Source organism: Monocercomonoides exilis (assembly GCF_001643675.1).
Source record: "Monocercomonoides exilis strain PA203 chromosome Unknown scaffold16-1735695, whole genome shotgun sequence".
NCBI lineage: Eukaryota > Preaxostyla > Oxymonadida > Polymastigidae > Monocercomonoides > Monocercomonoides exilis.
Genome location: NW_027150561.1, coordinates 323,462 through 348,528, shown reverse-complemented (window position 1 = coordinate 348,528; position 25,067 = coordinate 323,462). Strand labels below are relative to the sequence as shown.

Here is a 25,067-nt window from a genome sequence, read left to right as displayed (position 1 = left end):
ATAATGATAAAGAGGTGGCATTTATAAAATTTTTTATGTAAGAAACGAATATTTTTAAAATAAAGTCATGTTCTTTTAAATGCGGATAAAAATTTATTTACCCCGAATTTACGAACATTAATTAAATGATCACAAATCCAAAAGAACTAAAAAGTTTGTAAATTTCAATTATAAAAATGAAAATATTGAAAATTCTGAATAGCTTTGACATCCAAAGTCCATTCAGCTTTTCTAAAAACAGATTGTTGTTGAAGAAACGGAAAATTTAATTACAACATTAATCATGTTGTGAATACTAATTTCACAACAACCATTTTCAGTTCCTATCCGAACTTACAGAAAACACCTCTTCTATTTTTTAGCCCACCAGCACTCATTCCATCGTCAATGCATCCACACTGCATGCAAACGCTGTCCATCTCTAACCACATCCACCGCATCAATCTCCCCTTTTTGTCACAAAACATGTTCTTCTTTTTGCCATCAACGTACTCCAATATTGCAAAAAGCATTATCAAATCCTCCAAATCAAATCTCAGCAAAAATGCTTCTCTCAATCCAAACCATTCTTCGGGAGAAGATCCCATTTCAATCAACCCTCTTTCCACTCTCTCATATTCTCCGAATGCAGAAGATGAAGCCACATACGTTGAAGGAAGCACTTCGTTTTCTTCATCTGCCTTTTTCTTTTTCGCTTCCTTCCATTCAGAATCTTCTTTTCCTCCTTCGTTCTTCTTTTTCGTCCTTTTTCTTTTTTCAGACTGTTTTGCAAGCTCTGTGTTTCGATGTAGTTCTCTTTCCACTTCATTTTTCCTTTCTTTTTCTCTCACTGCTTCATTCAAGACTGTTAAACGATCTTTGACGAGTTTAATCTTTCCATTTGTGTAGAAAACAATGCCATGCGCAAAAAGTGATCGCAAATCTGATGAATCGATCGTTTCTGATCCAACGCTTGAGTCCAAACAGATCGAAGGTCGTATCGGCAGATCAGATGATGAAACATTCAAAAGTTTTGCCTTTGCTATAGTTACAGGCGGCATCAACGGCGAAGATGGAGACCTGTCCATTTCATCCATTTTTGATTCAACATTTAAGATTTCTGATGTTGCATTATAATTGCAACATTTCGTTAACAAATTTGTCATGTTTTCAAGTTTAGCCTTTTGTATCAGTTCTTTTCTTTCTCGTTCGATTTCCTGTTGTTTCACCCATCCTTTTACAAACATTTCAACATCCTTCAACATAAAAATTCCGCAATCGCAATTATTTCGTTGCAACGGTACAAGTGGCAAAGAAGCTGGCATTGCAGCAGTTGAAAAAACAGTATATGATGAATCAAAACAACGCTTTACGCGATAATAACCTTCGTGTGTCAGATAACCACGAATGATTGCAGCAGCACGAGAATAAAGAAACGGATTCTCTGAAGTGTCAAGTGAATCGAAAAATAAAATCATTGGAGACGGAGACATTTGGAAAAAACTCTTTGGAGGAGAAACAGAAGAAAGTGACTGATTCATTGAACTTGAATCTGCCTTGTTCAAATGATTTATTGAAGTGCATGATTTATCAAGAAATGCTTTTTTGTCTTCTTTAGAAAATGTTTCTTGAGCTAAATTAGATTTATTCGCATCAATATGTTCAAACAATGAATGAGACAACGGATTCTCATTATTTTCCGTATTGCTTTTTGGAAACTGAGAAGATTCAACTTTTAGAGTGTTTTCAGCTTTTTCTCCAAAAAATAGCTTTTTGAATTTACTTTGTGGGAATAAATAATGTGGAGAAATAGTATCGAGGTCTGTTGATGAATCAGGTTCTTCCTGGCATTCAACATATTCAAAATCTGGATATGATTGCTGAAATATTTCTGGAAAGCTATTCTGATAATTTTTGTTTTCTTCCATCAATGATACATTATTGACTATTTCATTATTCTCTTCTTCACTTTCCATTCGATTGTCCTCTTTTGATGTGTTATCTTTTTCGCTTGAAGATTGATGAAAACGAATTGCTTCCTTTAATTTATTTCCAACTGGATCAAAATTTATCGTTTGCATGTCAATATGTTTGACTTTAAATTGACTTTTTTTAATTCTTTTCAGTCTTGGATTTGAGCGCCTAATTTCATAAGCATGCTTCTCCTCTTGCTCATCTTTGGATGTGTCAAGGCTTTCGTATGAAGAGGTTGAATTTGCATCCTCTTGCGTTGCCAGAAAAGTTGAGGTTGACGGAGTTGAAAGTGTTTGAGATAATGAAGAAGTTCGAAATTCTGGAAAGTCTGCAACCGCTTTCCTTGTTCTAATTCTGGTGTGATATGGATGTTCAACTTCCTTGTTTTGATTGCTTTCATGTTCGCCATCAGAATCTTTTGTGCTTTTGGCTATGTCATTTTCATCATGTAAGTGTTTGTGATTGCTCTCTTCAAACTTAGTTCTGGCCTCGCTTCTCGTTTGCAAAGAAGATGAAAGCCTTGTAACGGGAAAATGTTGGTTGCTCTTCTCTTCTTTTTGCGCAGAATCAACACTTTCAGTTCTATCTGGTTTCCTTTTACGAGCTATTGTTTTTTCGACTCCCTTCGGTTTTAATACGCTTTTTTGTTCATTAACATTCTGCATCAACTGAGATGTTGCTCGTTGTTCAACTCCCGTTGTTGACGCAGATAGTGATTGCAAATCCTTAACTTCTTTCGGTTTTATTTGTGAATGAGATGATGAGGATTCCATTTTCTTTTCGCTTGATTCGCTTGAAGGTTGTGACGAAGATTGATTAATGTGCTTCGAATTCGAAAAGCTGAAAGTTTTTGAAAGTGGTGCTTGAGTCACATGAAACGAATCCAATTCAGAACTTTGATTTGCTTTTTGATGCGGCGAAGGACGCGTAGGAAGAATTTTCTTCTGAGCTGATGAAGATACATCAGAATGTGTTGAACCGGCTAACGAACCATCATTTTGCAACAGATTGGTCTTATTTGGTGATATTTTTCTTTTGTCCAAGCCCGCTGCATATAGTTGTGATTCTGCTTTCGAATTATCTGTTGATTCTTTTTCGTTAATTTTTTCTCCGTCGTTGTTTTTCTTTTCTAAGTTATTTGTATCTTCGGAAGAATTAGATGATTTATTTGATTCTTCGTTATTCCTTATTGAATCTTGACTAAAATCTAGGGCGTTTTCACTATTGTTTTCTTCACTACAAATTGGATTATTCTGTTGATCTTGCTGTACTGAATCTACAGTTGATGAATCTGAATATTTCGTGAGCGAATTCTTGATTGCAGAATCTCCAATCTGCTTTAAATTTATTGAAGTATCAAATTTTGGAATATTTAGATGCTTTCTAATTGATAAGTTCCTTTTGTTTGAAAATGATTCATTTTCTTGCTTTTCCTCATTTTCTTCAAACTGTTTTTCGTTTGAGAATGCAAAGTCATTTTGTTCTGAAAAGGTTAAAAATTCTCCCAAAGAACTGTCTTCATTATTTTGTGCATTTAAGCTGATTTCATCACTTGAAGTGTTTGCCGAATTGAATTCTTCTATTTCTCCATGTGATGTAATATTGTCGTTGGAAGCATAATTTTGAATTTGATCTTTTTCATCGTCTCCATTTGATAATTCAGCGTCTGACTCATATCCACTTTTTCCACCTCCTTCCGTAGATTCTCGAATTTCGTGTGAAATATTATTTATTTCGTCTTTCGAATCATCACCGAAATTTTCGCAAAAATCATTATCATGTTCTATTGTTTTCATCAGGTTTCCTTTCTCTCGCGGAGAATAAGGCTCTTCAGCAACATTCACAACGCTAGAATTAAATTCTTGATTCGGGCTTTGAGGTGAACCGAAATGTTGATGCTCGGCTCTACGAGACTTTCTTTGAGCAGATTCTGCCTTTTCCACCGTTTTTGCCTGACTTTCTGGAGTTGTCTCTTCATCATCGATTAAAATAATTGGTTCAGATGGATTAGATTTGTGATTGCTTTCAGAATTTTTGGTTTTGGTAAGCTTATTTTCTAACATTGCACGTTGGCGGAGAGTGAGCTGAGATTCTTCGTTTCCAATTGATGACTTGTGATGAATTGAACTCGAGAAATCATCGGGTTGATGGCGAAAAGAAATTGAGTGGTTACTGCTTAAATAACGAGGAGATCTTGAAACGCGACGAGGAGAATAAGTTGGGGTTTGTGGAGATCCAGCTGGCGAACTTGTATTTTGAGATGAGCGTGGAGTGCGCGGAGTGTATTGAGGATACAAAGCACGAGGTGCATCAGGTGAATGAGGAGAATGAGGAGAATTAGGAGAAGAAACTGATCCAGAAACGATTGGTGATAATGGAGAGTGAGGGGAAAGAAGAGGAGAGCTTGCAGGCGACCGACAAATAGAATGTGGTGAATGTATTCCTTTTTCAGATTTATTTGAAGATGTTGTCTTTTTTGAAGGAGACAGGGATGTATAAAGAGATTTATTTTTGGGAGAAGCATGTGGCTCTGGAATCGATCTGCAATTATGTGATTCATTCTGCACTTTAGCTTTGTTCGGTTTACGGCCTCGCTTACTTTTCTTTCGTTTATGTGTGTTTTCTGTCATTTCACTCTCTTCTTCAGAATAATTACCATCAGAGTCTCCACCCAAACTTCTATTAGGAGGAACGACATGATCCGAATGCGTGTTCACATCAGAGGGAAAGTTCCTGTCTTTTGTTCTCCTCTTCCTTCCTGATCTGCTTCGAGTTTTTATGCCCTTGTCATAATTCGATGATGCCTCTGAAGAATCTTCATCTTCTGTTTCAATTTCGATGGGACAGGACTTTGAATCACTTTCCTTTTCAAAATTTTTCTGACGAACATTCTGCGAAGTCGTCAAGATTCCGCCTTTAAGTGATTGATCAGTTGGTTTTGCGTCAAGAAGATCAAACGCATCGCAGCTGTGTTCATTGGAATCGTCTTGTAATAAACTAAAAATTGATGTCTGCTTTTGTTCTTCGCGACTATCAGTTACTTTTATGGATTCGTCTTTCATTTTTAATTCATTTTCGCTCAAAATCACTGTTGAAGTTAAATTATTGTCTTCAATTTCTTGCCCTGATGCATAATTTTCACTTGTATTAGATTCGATTATTGTCACTTCCTTTTCTGTGTTCTTATTTTCATCTTCAAAAATACTCAAAACTGGTTTGTCTTCTGGTTCTTTAGTTATCTCAGCCTTTATGCAATCGGAATTCTGAATTTGTTTTTGAATGAAGTTGCCTGTAGAATCCGGAATTTTTATGAACTCTATTTTTTCTACATTTGCTTCTGGAGAATGGTCTGAATCAATATCCTGTTCAACTTTTGATACAAAATTTCCTTCATCTTTTTCAATTGTACCATCATCTTCGTCTGCGATATTGGATTCTATATTGCTGACACTTATAATTGGAATTTCGTCTTGATTATTTGAATTAGATTCTTCGATATTTTTTATTATAATCATCGATGTTTCATTCGGATCACTGCTTCTCAAATTCCATGTAGATGCAGATTTGCAAGCATCATCCTGCTTCAGAGTTGTATTTTCCCCGCAAAAAGTATTGCTTTCTTGTTTTGGTGATTTGTGCTGCTTCAAAGAATCGCTTGACAAACTTGCAGTTGGCGTCGAGGAATCCGAAGGAGTGAATGGTGTATTTGATAAATCTGAATCCATTGATTCTGTTGAAGATTCGCTGTTCAAATTATCGTTTTGTTTGTTATCTTCTTCATCCAAAAGCTCAGTTTGCACTGCTTCCTTATCTTCCTTAGCTTTCTCTCTCTCCTCATGTTTTTTTGATGTTTCATCTTGGCTTCGAGTTTCATAGCTAATGTGCACTTGCTTTATTTTTTCTTTTCTTATCGGCTTTTTTCTCTTGCGAACTGAAATACTTGTTCCAATTTTTTTCGATGTTTCATTATTTTTTGGACTTTTGTTTCTGGTTTTATCCTCATTTTGATGCCCTTCTGTTGATTTGTTGAATGTTAGACTTGATGAAGACGAAGAACTTTCGTTTGGATTTATTTGATGAATTTCGATTGTTGGTTGAGTCTCGCTTATTTCTTTGTTCAACAGTGTTGCATCAAGATTTTCTTTTCTCTCTTCAACAACAGAAGAATCTTTCTTTTCTTCTTTCACCAAAACTTCGCTTTTTACACTCTCAATGAAGTTATTATCCATTTCTTCATCATCTTCGTTCTTCTTAGCTTTGCCTTTGGTTTTCAAGAGCTTTTCCATTTCTTCTCTTTGCAACTGTTCATGAAACTTTTTTGTTTCGGAAATGGCAAATTCTCTTCTTTGCAATTTTATTTTTTCTGCTTCTTCTGGCGTCGAATTCATTTCAACTTCCGTGTTGAACTGTCCTCTTAGATTTCGATATAGTTCTGTCTCAAAGTTTTTGTATCGTTTTTTCATTGTTGCGTCAATAATATTTGTTTCTGTTAAATGTCTTTTAAACAGAGAGATGAAGACTTTGTCAGAAAGAAGCACAAGATAAAGAAGTCTTTCATCCAGCTCACTTAATGGCATCAAAAGAGAACTTGGCAATTTCTCTTTCTCGGAAAAATGTTCTGGCTCAGATTCGGCTGATTCCGAAGATGCATCCGCAGATGAGGACATCTGAGAAGAAAAAGGAGCATTCGACTGAATATCAGCATTTTGAAGGGATCTTGTTTCCCTGTTTAAAGTGCTGTCTGAAAGACGTGTTCGGCTTGGTCTTTTTTCAATTTCTTTTTCTTTTGATTGAGAATCAATCAGATTCGTCTTGCTTGGCCAATCACTTGTCATTTGTTCAATTGTAGATCTCACCACATCTATTGACACTTCAACAAAAAAGAATTGTGGAGGATCTGCTTTGTGCATTAACTTCTTGTATTGCGTCACAACCTGAGAATCTGGCTTCTTTTTCAATGGTTTAATTTCCACATCCTTTTTCGCTTCTTCAGCACTCTCCACATTTCCATTGTTGGCATCGTCGCTGCAAATACGAAGAGCTCTTTTTTTCTTTCCACTTTTTTTGTATCCTTTTTTTGTTGTGTCAGAAGAAGCATCATCAGAATCATCTGTCTCTGAAGAAGATGTTTCGCAATTCAGAAAGTCAACTTCATCTAAACTATAAAATGCTTCACTTTCTTCCATCTCTTCACTGAGTTCTTCGTCAATCTTAATTTTCCTGATTCTTTTCCGTATTTCATTTTCATGTTTTGTCTCTTTTCTTTTCCACTCGTTCCACATCTCCTCTTCCATCAGCTTTCCGCGAATATCATACATTTCCCATTCTGTCTCATCCAGTAACTCATGCAGCTGCTCGTCAATATTTCGATGCAGAAGAATATCTTTATCAACATTATCGTTTTTCACTGTGCATTCTTCAACTTCATTACTCTCGTTGTTTTCTCCTCCTCTTTTATTTGAATCACTTCTTCCCCTTTTGCTACTAACATGCTTCCTTCTGTTTCCTTCTGCTATTCTTTTTATTTCGTTGTCAATTTCTCTTTTCTTTACTTCATTTTCCCACAATTTTCGCAATCCCCCAGTCCAAACAGAACCATCGAATACCAACCGAGGATAGCATACAACAGCAAGTGACCAGTGGTTGTCTTCATTGATTGGAATCAGAACAAAGTCATTCTGGAATAAGTCTTTCTTTTTCGTCCAATTCCGCACTCGATTATACGCCGCAGTGAATGAGGAGTTCTGAGAGATGAAGAAGGGAGGGTGGTAAGAGTAATTGACATGGCTGCATTTATCTTCACTTTTCGAAAAAGTGAACTGTTGATGTCCATCTGAATGCTGGTACATGAACGGTGGTATTGGAGTAGGAGCAACCGTAGAATGGCTTGTGTTCATAAGTTGAGAAGATGAAGAAGCATTTGAAGATGAATGAAACGAACTGTAATCTTCCGGGAATAAATTTGGTGGAGGTGCTGTAATTGGTATGTTTAATAATGAATTAAAATGTCGAGGAGTCATAAACAATGCAGGGAACAATGAAGAGCGCTCACTAAGAGGACGAGAAAGAGAATATGAATTATTCATTGATGTAGAATGTGTATTTGCAGAAGAAGATAAAGAAACAACCGATGCATTGCTTGATGGCTCAATGTTTGGCTGGCCATCACTTTGGCTGTCAGATAACTGTTTAGTTGTAATATCCATATCATTTTGCTTTTCTTCAAATGGTTCAATTTCCATTGAAATTGAAGATGTTTTGTTTGACGCATCATTAGATTCAATTTTAGTTGCAGCTGTATCATCTGCATGAATATTGTCCTTTGAAATATTTGATTGATGAATAGAAGTGCTTTCCGTCTCACTGGCCCTTTCTGGATTGTCTTCCTTGCATTCCAATAAATACTCCTTTGGAAGTTTAAATGGATATTTTATTCCTTTAGCAAATGAAGTTTGTCGATATTTTGTAAAATCAAAAGGATGATATTCATTCTCTATCAAAACAGGTGGTGGTTGCTTGACAAGAGTCAAAAATGATGAAGAGATGTGCTGCAATGTCTTCAGCTCTGAATTGGAATCTTCAGTTTGTTTTGCTTCTGGCGTTAAGTTTTTGCTGATCTCTGTTGTTGATTCAGTCGATTCAGTTGAATTTTCACTCTTGTTTTGTGCTTTTGTTGTTTCATCAACTTTAATGTCAACGCAACCATTGCTATTTGCGTTCAAACAAGTATCCATTTCATTAGAATCGCTCTTTGCTGCATCGATAGGAGGTGCAGAATTAAATGGCTCAGATTGAGCCTCAGTTGAGTCTGAGCTATCAACCTTCTCTATTGACGCAACAATTGGCGTATTTGCTGTGATAGATGCAATTGGCATTTCGATGAATCGTTTCCTATTTGCTTTTGTTGGAAGTGGTATGATAAATGGAAGACGTGGAGGAGGTATCTCAAATTGGTCGATGTTTGAACCAGAAGAATAAGAAGATGATGAGGAGGAGGAGGAGGATTCACTGGAAGATGGTGGGCGTTCATCGCTTTGATTCTCATTTGTCTTTTCTTTGTTTTCAGAGCTTTTCAAACTTTGAACTAATTTGCGCTTTCTTTTTCTCCAAGTCTTGTAGCTTGTATCATTAATAAGAAGCTTTCCTCCTCTTTTCGAAAGCCAACTGTTTTCCAAATTTGACGAAGACTGCGATAAAAATGGATGCTCTCCCTGTTGTGTTTTTATTTCCTTCTCTTTTGTGCTATCAGAAACTTGGATGTGTTCTCTTTCAGAAGTTGCTGTTGCAGCATCTGCAACTGACTGCTGTGCAGAAAATGATCTGAGAGAATTTAGTCTTCTTTCTGCTCTGTTAAAACGTTCCCATTTTTTATATTCTGCATCCATGTACTTGAAAAAGAACGTGTTGAACACGTGAATACGATCTTTATATTTTGGGGCTTTAAAAGGAACTTTTAATAAAGTGTAACCAGGATTTGCTTCGGTTGTTGATAAATTGGGTGACAATGTTGCAAGAGCAGTTGTCAGGTTTAGTGAAGAATCTTGCGGATCAACTTTTAAATTCTGATTTTGACTGTCATTTGCCTCCTTTTGTGAATTTTTGTTTTCAACCATGATATATTCATCATTATCTTCATCCTCTCTCAACACATTTGTTATGAGATATCTGATATAAAATGTAATGATGTTATCGTTTAGCCATCTTCCTTGCCTCAGCCGTTCGACGTCTCTAACTGTCAGCAGAACCGGATCTGCAGCGCCTGGTCCAAATGGATATGATGTCACATGAGAATCTCCATCTGTGCCAAGCAAGCGGATGAAGGATTGTACTTTGCGTAGAATGATTGGGAACAAAGACGATCCAGGAAGAAGAGAAAGGTGAGGAACAAGTGGGGGATCAAACGTCAGAGGAGAGGAATTCACCTGTTGAGGTACTTTTGGTATGTTTGATTGAGGAATGCTTTCGTGATGTTGCACTTCTGGAATGTGATATGAAATCGGATGTGAAAGATCTGTTGTTGGACTAAATGAATCTAGTTTCTGAACTGATGATAGTTTTGATTCAACTTCCGCATATGCTGCATTAACAAGTCCACTTTGTGAAGACATAGAAGTTGCCTCATTGTTGTTTTGCTGCTTGAAAAATGAAGAGGATGAAATTGGTTGATATGTTTGAGAACTACCCAATGGAGAATTCAATGGCTGAGTGAAATTCGTCAAAGAAGTGTCTGAAACTGCAGTTTGAACTTTTGACTTTTTGTCACTTTCCAAGAAAGTAATTGATTTTGCCAAAGAAAGCGGTGCAATCTTTGTTGAAGTTTGTTGAATTGAAGAAGGCAGTTTTGAATTATCTGTTCTTAATTCATTTGACACATTGGACTGCGTTGTTGATTTTGAAGCAGACGAAACAGAAGAATTTCTATTTGGAAAAGAAGATGAGTTAGATGTTGTCTGCCCTTGTAATTGTGATTGAGCTTGTGCAGCTATTGGATCTGGAATGGGCCTGGCAGCAGTATAAAGAGAAGATGGTGATGAGAATGAGGAAGAATGTGAAAGAGATGGAATGGGGGTACCTGGAGAATCATGCTGAGGATACAATTCATAATACTTCAAAGAAAACGGAGAAGAGGACGGAATTAAAGATGAAGGTGATGGCAATACAGGAAACGTAACTGAAGAAGCTAGAGACATTGCAGCAGGTTTGTTTGAACGTTCTTGCCCCGTTTTCGTGTTCTGTGAAGATGTTTTGGACGTTGAAGAGGATGCACCTGATGGGCCATTGGCTTTTTGAAGTTCGGATGAATTTGCAGAGTTTTGCTGCTTTTTTTTGTTTGATTCGTTTATTCGAATTAGAGAAGGTGCAAGAGATTTCAGCTGCTCTGCAACAGAAGCATTATGATCCATGTAATAGTTGAAGGATGAAAGCACATTTGGGCTTTTCAAAGCTGCCTCGTTTTCAGAAGCCATCACAGCTGAGTCAAACGAAAGATGCTGGCAAAGAGAAAATCGAAGCGAAGGTGGAGCAGTCAGCAGCAAAAGAGGAGATGGAATATCAGCAGAGCATTTTTCCTGGTTGATATAAGAAGAGTCAGATAATTTTTGTGAACTCTTTTGGAAATCATTTAAAAGATATAACATCCAATCGTTTGGTAGCAGGAGTATGGGATAATAATGTGGAAGATATGGATATGGAACAGTGGCTAGCCAAAAGAGAAGAATATGCAGATGAGAGTTTGTTGTTTTAAACGGTGACTTCATAAGCTTTTGTGGCTCTGAAGCTGAGTCAAAAAAGTTATTTGTATAAGTGCTTGTTGCACTCGTAGATTGTTGAAGCATCGAATAAGCAGACGATGACTGCAAAAACGATGAGATTCCTGTGTGAGACAGGAGAGATGAATCTATTTGGTTTTGCTTTGAGGATTCAGCTTGAGAAATAGCCCAGCTTTCTTGAATGTTCTGAGAGAACTGCGAGGCGTATTTCATTCCAGATGAACAATCTGTTGCTTTGAGATGGCTTTGGAATGAACACATTAAGTTTTCATTCAGCTGAGCCGGAATGGGAGAAAACAACAGTGTCAACCAATTGTCTCTATCTCCCAACTCATTTTGGAGCGAATTAAATAAATTCCTACCGAATTCACTTGTTAGCTTTTCATTTTCCAGTGTTGAGAAACCAGTTTTATTTGAGAAAATATCAAAAGTTGATGATTTCATAAAAGAATTTCTATCAGAAGACGTGTTGTTGAATTGACTTGCAAACAATGAAAGAACAACTGTTTGAAGAGGTTGATAGAATTTCACAAAAGCAGGTGATGAAAGAGACAATGCATCTCTGAGAAACAGCGTAACCTGAAATGAAGAAATTGTTTGATCTGGCTCCTCTTCCTTAATTAGTGTGAAGTAATTTTCTGATATTCTCGGCTTTTCTTCTTCCTTATTCGTCTTCTCCAGTACATCTAATTGTTCTGATTTCACTGTTGTTGAAAATGAAGAGTCAAAACATAAAGAATTAGCAATTTCCTTTTCTGGTTTTGTGTTATCATTGCTGCGTAAATTCTCATTTTCAGAATGACTTTCTTCTTTTTTCTTTTTTTCAATGATACATTTGTGTGCTGCTAAAAGAGTTACGCATTTTTCCCAATCTTGTTGCTGCTCTTTTGTCTCTGTCGAAACAGAAACCGTAAATCGAATGAAAGGCAAACGACTCTTCTTCAAAATATTTTGTTCATATTGGAATGAGCTTTTTTGTTGTTCAAAGGAGTTCTTTTGTTCTGAATTGGCAGGATTTGCATCAGTTTTGGTTTGAAAATTGCGTTTGACGCTTTCCTCTTCTCGCTTCAAAAGACTGTCAGTTTTGCTTAAAGAGGAAATATTTGAATCTTCTTCTTCTTTCTTGAAAGGTCTTTCATCCTCACCAATTATGCATTGACCTTCAATTGCTAACACGAAATTTCCCACTCTGATTGAATGCAGAGGAACACTGAAAATTGTTCGTGCAGGACGCAGCTGAGGAATGTTCGATAGAGAAAAAGGCTGATTAAAATTAATTGGTTCAAATTTCTTTGGTTCATTGATTGTATTTTTGGAATCTACTTTTTGATCAATTGTCATATTTGAAATTGGCAATGAAACAGCATCTTCAATCTCCATTTTCACGTTCGATTCTTCTTCTTTATTTGTCTTACCTTCTTCCTTTGTGATTTTTGAGGTATTATCTTCTTGTTGTGAATCTTTTTCATTTTGCTGCGACTCCTTTTCCTTTCTTTCGCTTATAGACAATAAAATATCTGTTTCTCTTTCTTCCATCTGCCTTTCCAGAAGAATAAGATTCAAAACATCAAAAAGGAAGTTGATAAATGTTGTCCACATTTGCGACTGTGCTTCTTCTGTCACCATTCTCACCTCCAAAAAGGGATCGTTGCTTTTAAAAAGCGGCAAGTCAAGCTCAGAGGCAGAAGTTGATGGTGGTGAGTTTATTTCTGCTTTTGTTAATTCTTCTCCACTACTTGCACTTGAAGCAGGAGAAGTAGATTCATTCACATCGTTCACTTCCAACTGTGTCGTGTTGTCTTCAATAGTTTGATTTGTATCTGTTTTATTGCTGTTGCCATCTGAAGTATCATTGTCTGTTATCGAATTGTCCTCTTCATTGTTCTTCTCTGTCAAAAAGTGTATGCTTTCTCCCCAGTTACTCTCAGCATCACTCGAAGTGTTCAACTGAATATTTTCTGATGCAGCGCTATTGCAAATATCAAACTCATGCAATATTGCTTGCACTAATTCTTCTTCTTTTCCGTCTTCGAATTCTGAGTTTTTCCGTTTTGCTCCCTTTATGCCCTCACCTTTACTCTCCCATTTATCTCCATCGCTTCCTGGTTTTCTTTTTCTTGTTCTTCTCCCTTCCCATCCGAGCACCCTTTTCATTGCCCAGCCAATCCCTCCGTCCTCTCTCTTCGTTCGCATCTCCCTCACACATTCGCCCATTGCCTCGCGAACCATCGACCCAAATGCAACACGCAAAGCAATAACCAAATGCCGCCGTATGGAAATATCACGCAACTGCGATGTTGTCCAATGAAAGGCTGGATCGGAATTTGAGAGAGAAGCCGAGGTGAAAGAAGAAAGTGAATGTGTGTCTGTGTCTGGTGAATGTATTGAATTTGTAGCATGTTCCGATTGTTGATAAAGTGAGTCCTTCACACTCAGTGTTTCTTCTTTTAAATTTATTGGCAATGTTCTAAATGTGTTGCAATTTGACAAGTTCAGACTTCTTCTTTTGTTCAGAAATTCAACCATCACTTTCAATGGAGAATAATCGCTTTCATTCAAAGTCAATGGGAAAATAAGTGCTGGATTGGCCAGACGGCATATTTTGGCTGAGTGGAAGCGAGAAATGGAAGAAGGCCCCATCGACGCCTGGAGCTTTTTCAGAGGAGGATACGAAAGCAAGTTCGAAGGGATGTTTGAGCGCCTGTCTCTCAGCACGGGAGAAGGCGAGTGCGAAGCAGGAGAGTTCAGCGAAGAAGAGCCAGATGTGGCTGAACGCATAGGCGATGAACTGAGTGAAAAAGAGCTTTTCCCACTTGAACGGAGCGACCTGACGATGTTAGGAGAGGAATGTGGCTCATCTTCATGATTAGCCCTTTTGGAGTCGTTTTTGGTTTCGTCAGTCTTTTCATTTTCTTCTTTCTTTTCACTCTTTCCCTTCTGCTCGTCTTTCCGCCCGACTTCTTTCTCCTTCTTTTCTGTTTCTGTTCTATTTGCATTCTCCATCAGCCCATCTTTCGTATTCCCTCTCTCCTCGCACCTCTTCTCCTGCTGCAGCATCATCTGAAACTGATCCCAGACGCGTGCTGTCTCTTCGATGACACACACAAACCCTTCGCTCAGCAGCTGCTCGTCAACAGACTCTCTTTCTCTCCCTTCTTCGTTCGTGCTCGTCTCCAGCGAAGCCTCTTTCTCCTTCTTCTCCGCTTTTTCTCTCTCTTTCTTCGACATTCCTTTCCATTTGTGCACAACTTTCGGCTTTTCTGACTGAAGTGATGTTTGAGCAGAGGAAACTGCTCGCAGCGGAGAAGAAGGCTTCTCAACAGAATGAAGTGAGGCAGACGATGAAGGAGAAGGTGAGTCAGATGAAGAAGAAGATCCAGACGAAGAGTCAGTTGCATGTGACGAAGATGTTTTCTGTGACGAATGGGAAGTATTTCCTGTGGATTGCAATGGAAATGAAGGCGAAGGCGAAGGAGAAGGAGAAGGAGAATACGAAGTGGATGGAGAAAGTGGAGGTGATAAAGGAGAAGGTGAAGGCGACAAAGAAAATGGCTGAACTGGAGAAGGCGAAGCAGATGGTGCTGGTGAATAATATGATGCAAGCCTTGCTGGATTGTGTGGAGAAGCAAGCGATGAAGACGAATGGGGAATGGAAATGGAAGATGAAGAAGGAAAAGGGATGGAAGGAGGAGGTGGGGGAGGAGGAAGCGAAAGTGCAGGCTTCAGCAAAGAAGAATACGAAGAACTTGGTTTAGTTGGTATGGCAGGTGCTGACAAAGGCTTGAATGCCCATGCAACACTCAGTGAATCTTGGTTATTTTGTTGGCTTTGCCTGGAAACAAACTGATTGGGTGTATTTGAAGCGGAATGAGGTACTATGGACACTTGAGATTTCTGAGTGGAAATCTTTTGCTGCAGAGTATTTTGATTATCAACGATTTTTCTGTCATTTGCTGCAGCAGAATTTGATGTTGAATTTGCATTTGAAGTGGTGCTATTTGAAGAATTTGAGGAAGAAGAGGAAGATTGGCTGGATGTTTGTGAGGCTGAATGCAATGAGGAAGCAGAAGCAGCAGAGGAAGGAGCAGGAGAAGAGGAGGCAGTGAAGATGGAGGCATGAGAGGGAGTCAAGCGAGGAGTCGGGGGGAGCAGAAGATCGACGTTGAGTGTGGATACAGGCAGCTGCTGGGGAATGAAGAGGGTGTGTGTCAGAGACAGAGGAGGCGCAGCAGATGGCGTTGAAGACACAAAAAGAGGAGGATTCTCAGGAATAAGAAAAGAAGGAGAAGAAGAAGAAGAATGAAGTGATGGTGATGATGGTGATGAGTGATATGGTGATAAAGGAGATGTTGGTGTTGGAGAAGCAGAAGGAAAAGCAGAAGGTGTAGTAGAAATAGAAAGTGAAGGTGAAGATGAAGGTGAATGTGAAGGTGAAGGTGAAGAAAACGGAGAGGAGGTTGAGGAAGGGGAAAGAGATGCTGAAGCAAAGAGCGATTCAGACGGGGATGTTGAAGAAGCTTGGCTGGGAATTGGAAATGCAGTTGTTGCCTCAGCAATCTTATTGGGTTGTGTTTGAGTTGTCAGAGTATTTGCAGACTCGTCAGAAGAAGAAGAAGACACATTTTGAGAAGATGTTTGCTTTGCAGCTGACGACTGTGGATTTTGACTCTGTTGAGAAGAGAACAAAGAATCGTTTTTATTGTTCGATGGACAATTCTGTGTCTCTTTTTCTTTCTGTTCATTGCCAACTTTGATTAACAGCAAGATGGTGTTTGCCAATGTTGCCAGAAAAGACCTGCGTGGATGCTGCCTCGGTGCACTTGCCATCAAAAGCGTGTTTTTCAGCTGCTCCAAACTTGGATTGACTTCAGATGGCTTCTGTTGGGAAGATGAATGTGTTGCTGTTGATGATGATGATGATGATTGTTCTGAAAAAGAATTGGAAGAAGAGTTTGAAGGAAGATTGGAAGGAGAATTGGAAGAAGAAGGAAAGGAATCGAATTTTGACTGGTTTGCAGGCATGTTTGTGTTATCAGCTTCAGTTTTTGTTTGAGAAGAGTGAGTTGTTTTTGTGTCTGTGTGTGGCTGAGAAATAGAAGAAGAAGCAGAATGGACAGAGGAAAGAAGAGCAGCGTTGGGAGATTCAGAAGACAGCATCGAAAAGGCTTGTCCGATGGCAGATGAAGAAGAACGAGAAGAATTCAAAGAATTCATTGAAAGAGAAGATGTTGACGGTGGATAAGAAAATGGAGTGGGAAAAATTGAAGATGAAAAAGACTGTGGAGAAGAAGGGAAAGGAGCTGTGGATGAAGAAGAAGTGATTGAAGAAGAAGTTGCTGGTGCTGGTGCTGCTGAAGATGTTGTTGTTGAATTTAAAGTTGATGTTGAAGGAAATGAAGTTTTTTGTGCCAATGATTTATACGTTTCTTGGAAAGGCTTCTGTGAAGCGAAGGCTGGAAATGGAAGGTGTAAAAAATTGGGCAATAAACTGTGTGAAGCATTTGGTTGTTTTGAGGCAGAATCAGATTGTGCCGATGGTTTATTTTTGGTTTGTGGTGTGGCTTTTGTTTTTGGACGGTGTAAATCATTAGCCGAAAGCAGTCTGTGCGTTTTCCCGTCCTTTGAAGAAGGAAGAGAAGGAAGAGGCATATGAAGAGAATCGGCAGAAGCAGCTGGATGATGTACATTTGAAGAAGTGTTTGTTTCAGTTGAATGTTGTTCAACTTTCTTTGAATGTGTTTGTGGGTCATTAGCTTCATCATCGGCAGAATTGTAGTTCGATTTGTGCGACTCTTCAGACGAGCTAATCGAAGACAGAAAATCTGAGCTGCTCGAATCAGAATCAGAATCTGACTCTGAATCTTTTGTTCCGCTGTTTTCGTTGTCCTCAGCAGAGTTGTTGATGGCAGTTGAAATATCTTTCTCATTCAAAATGGATGCGCTTGGACCCGTGGCAAAATAATTGGCTGAACCAAAAGTGGTATCTTCTGTGTGGCTTGTGGTGGAATTTTCGAATTCACCGTTCTCAAATTCATTTGTATTGCTGTCTCTCTTCAATGAATCGTTCTCCAAAGAATCCTGCGGCCTTTGAGCTCTGCTGACTCCATTGCGGTTTGCGAAATGTTTATGCTTAAATCTTTGCTGCTTTCGTAGTCTCGCATCAACTGCAGCATTCTTCCCTCCTCCTTTTATTTCGCCTTTCACGATGTTCATCAGTTGTTCCTTTTTCAACCTTTGCTCTTCGTCAAGCGTCTTGTCTTCTTCTTCGTTGAAATCAAATTCTATTTTTTTATCATCCCATAATTTCAACTGTTGAATTTCTGTCTCAAGCTTCTTTTTTCTCGGTGGTTTTCCTCTTTTTTGTCCATTTTTCTCAGTTTGATTCCCTTGTTGGGTGTCCATTGAGCCTCTTTGAGTAATCTCTTCGCTTTCTTTTAACACAATTACGCCATATAAATCTCTCATATTTTCAATGACTTCCTCCACCGAAGAACAGCCCCAAAACTTCGCATTCAAAAATTCAGGCTCTATCCAAGGAAAATTGTAACTGCTTCTAACAAGATAAAACAACGATGAAAATGAAAAATCATTCGAATTCGAAATAAAAAGAGAAGAGAGCTTAATATCGATCATCATCTCAATTAATTTTTGTATATCTTGTTCTTTATTCCACCAAAAATCTTTTGAATAATATCGTTGTGCAGATGAAGCAGGGACGATGTTCAAACATTTGGGTTTTGAGTAATTTGGACCAAACATGGAATGTTTGTATCTTTCTCTGATATGAGACTCAAACGTTGTTGCAATTAAATTCATTCGTCTTTCAAAAACATCTAATTGCCGTTCATGATGAATCATTCGTTTCTTTGCATTTGTTGCTTTAGAAATATGATTTTCTTTAAGTGAATCTCCGCTTTCGTTAGTCAATGTTTCATTTGTTTCATTCTTGCAAGATTCAACTTCTAAAATGTCTTCATCAGAGTCAGAAGATATTTCTTCAATTTCAATTGCAAATTCGGTTGTTTTTCCGGATTGAACTTTTAATTCATGTTGCTTTGTATTTAAAGAATCTTGATTGCTTTTAACAGAATTTTTATTTTGTTGCAATTGAAAAACTATCAAAATAATTGAATCATTAATTAAAAAATATATATATAAATCAAAATAATAAAATTGTTTGACCAAAACAAAAAACAATTTAATTTTAAATAAAAATTAATAAATATATATTATAATGCAAACGTTTATTTTGTCGTGTCGACATGCGCGGATTTTTAAAAAATTAATTTTCAATTTCGGAAAAAACACTTTATATATTTGATCAATATTGATCATTAATAAAAAATGATAAATTGTTTTCATTTCTATTATTTTTTTTTTCAAATGGATTACGTTTATCTTTCAAAAAAAGCTCAATTTTTATCTGCAAATATTATGATAAAAAATAAGGAGTGATTTCAAACAATAATTAAAAAATAATTGATTTTTTTATATTAATTTTGTTTACACTTTTAATAAAGTATTTTTTTATATTATTTAAAACAGTGAACAAATTTTCTTTTCTTCAAGCACTGATGGCCGAGTGGTTAAGGCGACAGACTTGAAATCTGTTGGGTTTATCCCGCGTAGGTTCAAATCCTGCTCAGTGCGTTTCTTTTTTCATTTTGTGTGATAGAAAAATGATGGAAAAATATAATTCTTTGAATAGAAAACAGTTTCACAAGAAAATGCAAATTAGTGTCATTTATTTTTTGAAAATGGTTTGATACAAATAAATCGTTTTTATTATGAATTGACTGAAATTTGAAAATTCATCTTTTTGTGTAAAGTTATATTTTAAAGAATTTGAATTTCCATTTTGAATTATATTGAATGATCAATTCACATTCCTTGTCATTTTGTGATGGCTGCTTCTGCATCTTCTGGTGGGGAAATAAGAGATAAGTTGCGTAAAATTCCAGTTATGAGAACGAATGCTGGGCCTTTAGATAAAGAAAAGTGGACAGAGCGCCTCAAAGAAGAATATAAAAGTATAATTGCTTTTATTAAGTCAAACCAAGAATCTGGAGATGATTGGTTTTCTATCGAATCTAGCGACGATGGGTTACAGTTTGTTTTATTTTTTTTTTCTATCATTATATTTGTTTTTTGAATTGACAATTTAATTTATCAAAATTTTGTTCAGTTGGTTCGGAACATGTTCTCATGTTTATCAACATCTAACATATGAATTTAAATTTGAATTTGATGTTTGTTCTTTTTTCCAATGAATTTTTGAGATTTTAATTTCCATTATGAATCATGTTTTGATTTTTATCAAAAGATACCTACATCTTATCCTGTTTCTGCTCCGGAAATTGCAATACCAGAACTTGAAGGAAAAACTGTGAAAATGTACAGAGGTGGAAAGATTTGCTTGACAGTTCATTTCAAGCCCCTTTGGGCAAGAAATCAACCTCGATTTGGAATTGCTCACGCTCTTGCGTTAGGTTTATCTCCTTGGTTGGCAACAGAAGTGCCGCATTTAGTTGATACAAAAATGATAACTCATCCTTCTTTAAAGACGTCATCCAGTTAGTTATCATAAGATGGGCACATAAATAAATTTTTGTTTAAGTCTAACAAAAATATTTAGTTTTAATCTTTTGTTCATTGTGTTTTGAATGAGTGTTTTTAATGAAAATATTAAATAAATGGTGAGCTTCAGAAATGAAAATAATTATCTGCACATGATCTTAACATTAATAATTTTTGATGGATGTGAAAAGCAAAGATTTGCATCATACAAGTTGGAGGTTGAATTTTTCATTTAAATTGGAGCTGTAATTTTAAGTTTAAATGTTAAAACATTTTGTTTCTTTGTTGAAATATTCTAAAGAGATGATGCATGGTTGCTTCACAATCCTTTGAATATGGAGACAGTTATGGAGTATTTTTCCAGGTCATCATTTTATGATCATGAATGCAACAATGAGGTTGTGAAAATGCAGCAACTTCCAGCAGAAAGACTTCGAACTTTACGTGGAGTGGAGTTTTCTATTGAAGATCATGATACAGACTTATTTATAATTGCAAAACGGTTTCGAGAAACTGAAACAAAAACAAGGATGCTTGATTTATATTACGTTCTTTATGGATCCATTTATCAAAGTACAGACCTTAGTGAAATTTTGGAGTCAAGAATAGTTTGAAAACATTTTTTCATCATTTCGTTCGTTATGCAATTAACTTTCATTTTTAAAATATATAGAATCGTTCATTATTTTTTTATAGAAAAGCATTGGAAGATTTCCGATTTTCATCAGAATTTAAACTTCCTGGAGGGAGGCAATGGAAAGAAGAGGATAAAACATACAGATCCATTGAGCCTAATCTTTTAGATATTCCCAAACGTTTGAGCGGAGAAGGTTTTTTTAGTTTTTTATAATATTGTACTCCGAAAATTTGAATGCTTATGAATTTTCATTTTGCAGAAGTTGTACCAATTATTGCTCATTCTTCTTCAATTGAAAACGCATTTAAAGGAGCAATCGAATCAATAAGTGGTTTTAAATGATTAAAATATTTTGAAAAATCCATTGATGATCGAGTATCAAATGATTTTCATTATCTTTTATAACTTTAATTTGTTTGTTTAACTTGAGGAATTTCTTTAAAGGTGGTTCAACAGATGGTTTTTAAAATATTTTTTTTAAATTATTATAGGGTCATAATTTTATTAGTACCCCGTTTTTTATTAGATCCTAATTTTTTTTTTCTCATATTGCTTTATATAGAAGCTTATACGCAATGAGAATAAATTTAAAATAAATAATATATTATTATAAGGTTGTATACCAAATATTTTTGAAAATCATTTCTTTTAAAAAAAGATCTGAATTTTTTAAGTTTTATTTCTTGATCAATGTTTTGCTCGTGTTTCCACGAGTTTTTGAAACCGAGTGTTTTCCTTGTTGGCATTGTTTTTAAACTTTTCTTTTTAACATTTTTGGTTATTTTATAACTATAGAAACTCTTTTTTTTCACTAGTTTTCACACCTCACCTTTTTTTCGTAAAACTGAAATATTAACAAAGAGAATATTATTTACACCTTTTTCTTATGTTCAATTAATGTATTATTTAGTATAATATTATATAATTAAGCTATAATATATGAATATTTGTGAATGACGAGTTTAACACGAAAAACAAAATATCGTCTTTTTCATTTTGTGTGCCAAATGTTTTGTGGAAAATATTTTTACCATATCACATATTTGTAACAAACAATAATACATTATTTGAACATAAGAAAAAGGTGTAAATAATATTCTCTTTGTTAATATTTCAGTTTTACGAAAAAAAGGTGAGGTGTGAAAACTAGTGAAAAAAAAGAGTTTCTATAGTTATAAAATAACCAAAAATGTTAAAAAGAAAAGTTTAAAAACAATGCCAACAAGGAAAACACTCGGTTTCAAAAACTCGTGGAAACACGAGCAAAACATTGATCAAGAAATAAAACTTAAAAAATTCAGATCTTTTTTTAAAAGAAATGATTTTCAAAAATATTTGGTATACAACCTTATAATAATATATTATTTATTTTAAATTTATTCTCATTGCGTATAAGCTTCTATATAAAGCAATATGAGAAAAAAAAAATTAGGATCTAATAAAAAACGGGGTACTAATAAAATTATGACCCTACTTTTTTTCACATTTGAATATATGAGGTTATGCTAAAATGAAATTAAGTTGCATTTTAACAAAACACTCAAACTTATAAAGTTGTTGTTTAATTAATTATTTCACATTTGAATAACAATCAATGGATGAAATTTGAATAAGACATTTTATTTCGAATAAAGATAGTTTATTTGAATAAATAGTCTTTATTTCAAATACAGGCAGTTTATTCGAATAAAATCAGATCATTCGAATAAAAACTTTTTATTCGCATTTCATCCAATAAATCTCAAAATAAAATAAAACAAAATAGAAAAATTTATTAAATTAAATTAATTAAAAATAAAAAAATAAAAATAAAAATAAAAATACCAAAACCAATAAATATCAAAACTCGAAGTTTAATGTACAAAATCACTATTTTCTTTTATAAAAACTAATTTATTATGTTGAAAATATCATTCGTGGAATACTATTGAATTGCATTTTCTTAATGAATAAATAGATCACTCTGAATATATTGTTTGAATAATGAGTTAGAAAATTCAACAAACTCTAAAATTATTAAAGTATTTGTCTAAAATTTTTTTTAATATTCCTTTTGTTTTATTTTCATGTGAAAATGAGAATAAAACATTCTCATAAAATTTTCATTCCGACTCACCAAAATTTTCCGGATTGAAAATAAATGCTTAAAAAAGTCACTATTTCTTAGTTTGTGAATTTTGGTGAGTTGGAATGAAAATTTGATGAGAATGTTTAATTCTCATTTTCATATGAAAACAGAACAAAAGAAACTTTTCAAAAAATCATTGACATTTGTTATATTTTGAATCTTCTATTCTCACTTTTCTTTTCAAAATTTTAACTTTGAAAGAATGTTAAAAAAAAACAGAAGATAAAAAAATATTAATCAAATTCAGAATGGCACACACAAAGCATCTCTTGTAGTTGAAACAAGAACGTCAACCTTGATCAGTTCCCGTGAATTCCATAACATACTGAGGAAATAATCATAATGTCAAATAAAAAAATAAAAAATAGAAAAATAAAAAAATAAGTGAAAACAATTATTTCAAAATTCCACTTTGCACTTCCATTCTTCAAATATAATATGAAAAATTTTTTCATTATTTAGGACTGGAAAATTAGATAAAACCTTATATATTAAGAAAAAAATCTCAAAAAAAAACTTCCATTAAAAAACTTCTTTTGATTGTGATTTGTTTCATAAGTGCAAGTTCACCTGACGACAATTCTGATGTTTTCGACAATTTTGAAAAAAAGTGAAATTTCAAAATAAGAATATCAACCAAAGCCGGATACGATCACATTGAATTTTTTGAGAACTTTTTGTGACTGTTTTCGATTGTGATTATTTGATATTTTGCTTTCAACTGAAAAACAAAGCAGTAATTTTTTATTTATTTTTTGTGTTCATTCAATTTTCAAAAAGAAACTTTTCAAAAATTTCAATTCTCAATGAATAAAAACTTTCTTAACTATGTTAACCTCTTTTAAGACTTTTTAATCAAGAAAATCAAAAACGAAAAGAATCGATTTGTTTTGCTTTACTTAAATGGAGCAATAAAAAGATAATCAGTTTTTTTGATGAATATATTTGGAAAATCATCAGATATTTTTTATTCTCTGAGATGATATAAAAAACCATAAAATATTTGCTGGTTTTTAGTTTAATTCATTGCTTTGTTGTTCACAAAATGTTTGAATTCAAAGTGTGATTGTTCTTCATTTTTGTTGTGCTTTTTAATTTTCAAACAGTTTCCATCTTGTATAGGGTGGTCCTATATATTTTGTAAAAAATTTTTGATATGGTTTAAAGATAAATGCGAAAAAAAAATTCAATCAAAAAAATATTCTCCGTTATAAGTTGTAATAAACTCCAATCGCTTTATCCAACTTTCAAAGGCACGAATAATCATGTCTGAAGATATTGAATGAAGAATATTTCTTATATTGATTTCTAATTCTGAAGAACAAGATATTTTTTTACCTTTCAGAGCCTGCATTATGCAGCCGAAGAGGAAAAAAATCGCATGGTGCAACATCAGGAGAATAAGGAGGATGTGGAAGAATATTTAAATTGTGCTCCTCCACAAAGACCTTTGAAATTGCTGCTGTGTGCGGACGAGCATTATCGAAATGAATAAAAAAATCCTTAGGAGAAACGAAAGAAAGGTCAATTTGAATTAGGCTAAAGGACTTTCATATCGAATCCACGAAATATTCTGTATTCATTTTTGTTTTTTCTGGAACAATATTGAGAATAAATAACCAATGGACTGAAATGAAAATTGTGTTCATGAATTTCTTATCAGAATAAGTGTCATTTGCTGTTGTAGACACTTCAGATTTTTCTTTTCTCCATTCTCATTCGAAATTATACCTTCTGTAGTAAAAGGATTCATCTCCTGTAATCAGTCCTTCAAAATTTCTTTTCTGTTTATCTTCCAATTTCTCCAGTTATTGTGAGCCAGTTTGAAAACGGATTTTTTCCTGATCATCATTCAGTGAGTTCTGCACACACCTAATTTGATAAGAATGAAAATGGAATTTTTCATGAAAAATCCTTTTAATAGTTGTTTTTGCAACACTAAATTGTTCTGCCAACGCTCTGGAGCTAATATCAGGATTTTATTCCACTGCTTGTTGTATCTTCTTTATCAACACTTCATTTGTTGGCCTGCCGTGATTATAATGTCTCCTGTCAATTTCTTCTCGCCTTTGAATTCTAATGTTCCATGAACGAAAAGTTCTGATATCCTGAAGAAATAAACCATACGCAATTTACAGTTTTTCATATATTTCTTCGTAATTTATTCCAATCAGAGTGCAAAACTCTGTAATATCCAAAAATTTTTGATAATTCATTTTTTACTAACCCATTTTTTATTCTTTGGACAAAATATAAAGGACCACCCTATATTTCACCTTAAAAGTTTTATGATATAATGTCATATTCGTTTTGGTAGGTGATTATCCTTCAGACATTTCTGATCCACCTGAAACCAAAAAATTGTTTTTTGTTGATTTTCGCACATCAAGTTTATTTTTTTAAATTTTTGTTTTAAAAATTATTTTTTTAAAAAATTGTCAATGGAAATAGTTTATTGGCAAAATGGGGGAATATGAAGCAAAAACAAAAAAAAAAAAAAAAA

General features: G+C 34.9%; 3 protein-coding genes across 3 annotated transcripts; 2 read left to right on the top strand and 1 right to left on the bottom strand.

Annotated features, from left to right (window-relative positions):
- Nucleotides 1-323: 323 nt before the first annotated feature.
- MONOS_13423 (putative sentrin-specific protease 6) lies at nucleotides 324-17,687 on the bottom strand (the record flags this gene model as incomplete). Its single annotated transcript, XM_067866123.1, has 2 exons — nucleotides 324-13,666; nucleotides 13,721-17,687. The coding sequence occupies 2 exons, from the start codon at nucleotides 17,685-17,687 to the stop codon at nucleotides 324-326; spliced, it is 17,310 nt and encodes a 5,769-aa protein (XP_067729502.1).
- A 1,409-nt stretch (nucleotides 17,688-19,096) lies between these two features.
- Nucleotides 19,097-19,922, top strand: MONOS_13424 (putative UFC1, UFM1-specific E2 conjugating enzyme). Its single transcript, XM_067866124.1, has 3 exons — nucleotides 19,097-19,331; nucleotides 19,408-19,471; nucleotides 19,546-19,922. The coding sequence occupies exons 1-3, from the start codon at nucleotides 19,126-19,128 to the stop codon at nucleotides 19,798-19,800; spliced, it is 525 nt and encodes a 174-aa protein (XP_067729501.1). The 5' UTR covers nucleotides 19,097-19,125; the 3' UTR covers nucleotides 19,801-19,922.
- A 54-nt stretch (nucleotides 19,923-19,976) lies between these two features.
- On the top strand, nucleotides 19,977-21,033 carry MONOS_13425 (putative mediator of rna polymerase ii transcription; the record flags this gene model as incomplete). The annotated part of the gene is made up of 4 exons (XM_067866125.1): nucleotides 19,977-20,017; nucleotides 20,101-20,407; nucleotides 20,473-20,629; nucleotides 20,696-21,033. The coding sequence occupies 4 exons, from the start codon at nucleotides 19,977-19,979 to the stop codon at nucleotides 20,776-20,778; spliced, it is 588 nt and encodes a 195-aa protein (XP_067729500.1). The 3' UTR covers nucleotides 20,779-21,033.
- Nucleotides 21,034-25,067: the final 4,034 nt, after the last annotated feature.